Source organism: Merops nubicus, unplaced genomic scaffold, assembly GCF_000691845.1.
Source record: "Merops nubicus isolate BGI_N331 unplaced genomic scaffold, ASM69184v1 scaffold22695, whole genome shotgun sequence".
NCBI classification, from domain to species: Eukaryota; Metazoa; Chordata; class Aves; order Coraciiformes; family Meropidae; genus Merops; species Merops nubicus.
Window position 1 is genome coordinate 1 of NW_008611902.1, and position 5,284 is coordinate 5,284.

At 56.0% G+C, this 5,284-nt stretch overlaps 1 protein-coding gene across 1 annotated transcript in view; it reads right to left on the minus strand.

The window, feature by feature from the left end:
- Positions 1 to 7: 7 nt before the first annotated feature.
- The window catches only part of LOC103774009 (two pore calcium channel protein 1-like), a gene marked incomplete at its 5' end in the record, with an annotated part of 9,176 nt that continues 3,899 nt past the window's right edge, over positions 8 to 5,284 (minus strand). The window contains 10 exons of the mRNA XM_008941391.1: positions 8 to 132; positions 721 to 839; positions 1,169 to 1,282; positions 1,995 to 2,085; positions 2,216 to 2,435; positions 2,585 to 2,654; positions 2,921 to 3,008; positions 3,287 to 3,351; positions 3,723 to 3,908; positions 5,193 to 5,279. Of these exons, the coding sequence (XP_008939639.1) occupies positions 8 to 132; positions 721 to 839; positions 1,169 to 1,282; positions 1,995 to 2,085; positions 2,216 to 2,435; positions 2,585 to 2,654; positions 2,921 to 3,008; positions 3,287 to 3,351; positions 3,723 to 3,908; positions 5,193 to 5,279 (1,165 nt within the window). The remainder of the gene's footprint in view (positions 133 to 720; positions 840 to 1,168; positions 1,283 to 1,994; positions 2,086 to 2,215; positions 2,436 to 2,584; positions 2,655 to 2,920; positions 3,009 to 3,286; positions 3,352 to 3,722; positions 3,909 to 5,192; positions 5,280 to 5,284) is intronic.

Here is a 5,284-nt window from a genome sequence, read left to right on the forward strand (position 1 = left end):
GCTGCGGTCAGGCCGCGCTCTCCGAGGGCGCGGGGGCCGAGCTCGGCGCCTCTTCCAGCGAGGGGCCCTCGTCCTCCAGGGGGATCTCGGCCTCGAACATGCGCTGGAGCAGAGCGTCAACCGTCCTGTACCCTGCGGGGGGCCGAGCACAGTCACTGCCTGCCCTAACGCTGCTCCCCCTGCTTCACATCGAACGATAAACACCCCAATATCTTACCCTATGTGCTTAAAAAAAAATATTTTACCCTATGTGCTTCTAAGGAGTGTTATTTTAACATCCTAAACACACCTGTTCCTCCTAAGGAACTGCTAAGCCCACACTGACAGTATAAGACAGTGGTAAGAGAGGAAATGAGCTTGTAAATCACCTCATGACCTGAGCCTGGAGAAAAAGTGTCCAGAGGAAGGAGAGAAGAGAACAGAACAGGCTCCCTGGCACAGCAGGACCCCGGCTACCCCAGCAGGGTGCTCAGAGACTGGAGAGGGAAGAAGGTGCAAGGTAGAAGAGGGGAAAAGTTGCTAGAGAAGAAAAAAAGAAACAGCATATGTTAGAGCACCCACAGTTCTTTCAAAACCTCCAGCTGGGTTATTTAGCTGCTTTTGTAGCCCAAAGGCAGCAGAAGTGCTGGGAGCTTCCCCAGAGAGGGCTGGCTACCAGCAGGGACAGCTCAGAGCCACATCCCCAATAAGACACTGGGCACACCACAGGGCAGCACTTACGTTTGGAGGCAATTTTAAACAGCAGCCCTTGGGCCTGGGGCTTTGCTCCAGCATCCCCCCCGAGGTCGTGCTCGGCGCTCTCCATGTTCTCAAGCAGCTGCTCGTCCCGCAGCTCATCCCTGCACAAGAAAGGGCAGAAGTTACCCCGGGGGGCTGGTCCTGCCCCAGGGGCCTGGCAGCAGAGTTCCCTCAGGCAGGGCAAGCACCACTCCTGGTGCCAGCTTCCCCCACCCCTCCTGCCCCCCGGGGGGAAGAGCTCAGCACGGCAGGGAGGCCAGCACCAGCAGCTCCTGCTGACACCCAGACCAAGCCTAGGTGCCACAGCTTTGTGACAAGGAAGAACCTCAGCTCACACCTCAGACAGGGGGTGGCTTCTTCCTGCCGTCCCCCAGCCCTGTTAGCTGTGCCAAGCCAGCCACATCCAGCACGACCCTTTTGGGAAGCTTACTCTTGAACTCCCATCCCCAGCTCCTGGATCTTCTGTTCAATGGCTGTCTCCACTTCACTCTTCTCCAGGGAGTACTCCACGAAGAAAGCTTCCAGAATGAAGGACACAAAGATACTGAAAGGAAGGAGGAGCAGAATTACACAGCAGCATTTCTTTGCTGGCACCCCCACCACCATCCCTCTTCTGCTAGAGATGGGGGAGCTCCTGGTCAGAGCTGTGCTCAGTGGAGATATGAACAGATACATCCAGGGCACGGAACCAGCGAGTTGTTCTGGCTGGAAGAGACCTTTAAGACTGATTCTAACTATTCCCCCAGCACTGCCAGGTCCCCACTGCCCTGTGTCCCTCAGCACCACATCTCCACGGCTTGGGAACCCCTCCAGGGGTGGGGACTCCCCCACTGCCCTGGGCAAACCGGCACAGCCCTGGGCAACCCTCAAGGGGAAGAAGTTCTGGTCCAACCCAAACCTCCCCTGGGGCAACTTGAGGCCTCTTCCTCTTGTCCCCATCTCTTGTTCCTTGGGAGCAGAGCCCGACCCCTCCCTGGCTCCAGGCTCCTGTCAGGAGCTGTGCAGAGCCAGAAGGTCTCCCCTGAGCCTCCTTTGCTCCAGGCTCAGCACCCCCAGCTCCCTCAGCTGCTCCTCCCCACACTTGGGCTCCAGACCCTTCCCCAGCAGCTCCGTTGCCCTTCTCTGGCCACGCTCCACATCCTGCCCATCTGAGAGTCACACCACACATGACCCTGAGACCACCACCAGCACCCTGGCAGGAGGGAGAGCCCCTATCCCCTCCAAAATGGAGAGGAGCAACCCAAGCAAAGCCTTACTTGACGATGATGATGACCATGACGATGTGGAAGGCGATGAAGAACAGCTTCGCGGGCGGGGCCGTCACGCTGGCGAACCCGTTGGCGAAGAGTACGAGGGGAGTTAAGGGCAAGAGAGCTGGAGAGGGAGAACATCCTGCTGCAGAGGAGCCAGACAGCACCTCCCAGCAACGGCCCTCTGGGCACGGCCCTCTGCAGGGACCTCCCACCACAAAGGATATCGTGCCACTGGTTGACTACCGTGAGCTCCATCAGGACGATGAAGGACGAGGCGAAGTTGTTGAAGTTGTTCTTGCAGTACTTCCCACGGGCAAACAGGGAATCCTTGAGAGCTGGGTTTCCACATTCCAGGGCGTGGGGAGCGTTTGAGTTGGCAGGGAAGAACTGGATCTTCCCGTGGAAGAGCTCCATGCCGATGATGGCGAACACGCAGTACACCACCTGGGAAGAGAAAACCATCTCCTGCTTCTCCAGAGGGCAACGAGCTCCAGGGCAACCTCAGGGTTGCTCTTGGGAAGAGGAATAGCTCTTAAGTCACACTTTTGCTGTGAAACTGGAGTGCTTTGAGGTAAGAGATGAGGATTTCTCACCAGAGTCAGCCCACCAAAGGTCAGCATTGTGGGTACGATGTTTATCAGCGTGTTCATGATGACCCGGAACCTGCAGCAAAAGGTTCAGGACACAACCTGCTGTGGGGAGGCTCTTCCAAAGCCCACTGCTCATCATCACCACCCACCCAGCACACACTCCCCGCTCAGCCTTCTACAACAGCCTCCAGAGAGGCTGGAACGAGGCCCTGAGATGCTTTGTTGAGTGGCCATGGTCCATCCAAACCAGCCATGCAGAGCAACTCTGGGCACTGTCTCAGCCAGCCTCTGACACAGCCTGTCCCCCCAAATATATCCCTGTCCCCTTCTCTTTGTCACCTTTGAATGCTGTCAACAATCCTTATTAGCCTGAGGACCCTTAGGATGAAGACAATGTCCAGGATCTGTTGGCTGTTGTACTTTGTGGCTGGGAGAAGAAAAAAAAAGAAGATTTGTATGAAAAATAAAGAGGGGAGCACAGAGATAAAGCATCTTCTTATATTTTTTTTACAACTATATCCTTGTTAAACACTATAACAGGTAGCTATAAAAAAAAAAAAAGGAAAGGAAGAGTGGGTTAGTCCTTAGAAACCCTGTAGGAAGTGGGGCTGTGCTGCCACAAAGCCTCCCAAGCCCCAGGTGAGGGCAGACAGCTGAAGGGCACCGAGCCTCCCGGGGCATGCAGGCTGCTCAGGCTGCACTTACTGGACTGGAGGGTGGCACTGAGTATCGTTGCAGTCAAGGCAGCAAAGATGATGAGGGTATCAAACCTAGCACGAGGGAAGGCAGTGCTGTTAGATCCCTGGGCCAGGGGATGGGGTGCTGCAGCTGCCAGGCAGCACAAGGGGCAGCCCTTCTTCCTCACACTGTGCCAGGCAGCCCGGTGCCACCTCCAGGAGGATGGGAAGCTTCCTACAACCAAACACCTCCCACTCCCCAGCCACAGTCTCCTCAGGCTGCAGATCAGGGCAGAGAGCAGTGGTCTCTGCTAGCAGCAGGCTAGGCCAGCAAAGAGCATGTCATCCTCTAACCATTGTTACACCCTGGCACACGACCTGGGCAGCCTGTCTCTGAGAGACTTTCAGTTCTGGAGGAGCTGAACACAGAAATCTCCCACTGGACGCCACCCCACGCCACTCACCAGTTCCAGAACTGGTTCTTGCCAAAGAAGGCCCTGGGTTCATAGGTGTACACTTTGAGGAGTATCTCCACGATGTACAGGGCAAGGAAGACCCACTCTGCGTAGGAGATGTAGGGGGTTTCCTCATCCAGGGCAATGAAGATGGCATTTATTAGAATAATCACATCATACGTCCAGACAAATCCCCTGCAAGAAGGAAGAGACAGCAGCTTGCCACTCCCAAGAAGGTCCAAGTTACGCAGCTAATTCAGGAGCTCTGCCTCCCCTCTCAAGCACTGCCCCTTAGGAAACCACCTTTACCCATCAGCTCCCTCCATACCTAAGAGTTTGGGCAAGTCACTGCAGAGTTCAGCTTTGCCCTTGAGGTCCAGCACAAAGCAGAGCACAAGCCTTCCAAGTCCACCACTGCCAACACACTCAGTGTCAAAAAAAAAACCTCACAGAGACCGACTGCAACGGAGCTTCCAACAAGTCAAGCAGCACTTCAGGCAGGAGGGAGGGGATGAGTCAAACAAGGCTACACAAGAGTGGGACAGGCCTTTGGCTGCAGCCAGAGGAACGTGGACAACCCCTGCTCCCTTCAAAAGGAGTGCACAGCCCTGCTCCGAGGGAGGAGCAGCCTCGGGCACCGGCAGGGGCTGGGGCTCAACCCTCAGCAAAGCAGCACCGCAGAGGACCTGGGAGATGGGCTGTTGGTTGGCACATGGAACACGGACCAGCAATGCTCCCTGGTGGCAAAGGAGCCCAATGGCATCCTGGGCTGCCCCGGGAAGAGCCTTGAGAAGAGGCCCAGGGAAGGGATTTTTTGGTTTTCCCCTTTCCCTGCATCTACTCTGGACTGGTGAGGTCACATCTGGAGTGCTGCGTCCACAACTGGGCTTCCTGGTACAAGGGACATGAAGGTACTAGAGCAAAGGGTCACAAAAAGGGTTACAGGGTGGGATGAGCCAACACACCTCGTGCTGAGAGCTGGGGTGGCTCAGCCTGGAGGGGAAAAGCCTCAGGGGACCTCAGGATGTACAAATACCTGACAGGAAGGTGTGGAGAAGATGGAGCCAGGCTCTTCTCAGCGGTATCCAGCGAGAGCACAAGAGGCAAGGGGCACAAGGTGAAATACAGGATTTTCCATTTAAACAGAAAAAGCTTTTTTGAAAAAAGTCAACACTCAAGGGTAGCCAAACACTGGAAGAGGTTGCAGAGAGGTTATGGAGTCACCATCCTTGGAGATACTCAAAATACAACAGGATTTTGCCCTGAGTGGCCTCCTCTAGCTGACCCTGCCCTGAACAAGGGGTGACACGAAGACCACCTCTAGAAGTTCCTTCCAACCTCTGCAATGGTGGGAACACTCTCACGTGAAACAGAGCACTAGGAGCTCAGGGTACACCCTCGTTGAGAGCTGATGAAGCCACACAAGCCAGCTTTGCAGCAGGGACTGCTGAGGTGTGGCCAGCAGGAGCAGGGGCTCACCTGTGCCTCACCATGCCCCGCAGCAGCCGGCTCCCCGCCCAGCCGTACAGCCCTGGCACCCACCGGCCCAGGGGGTGACCACGGCGCCTCAC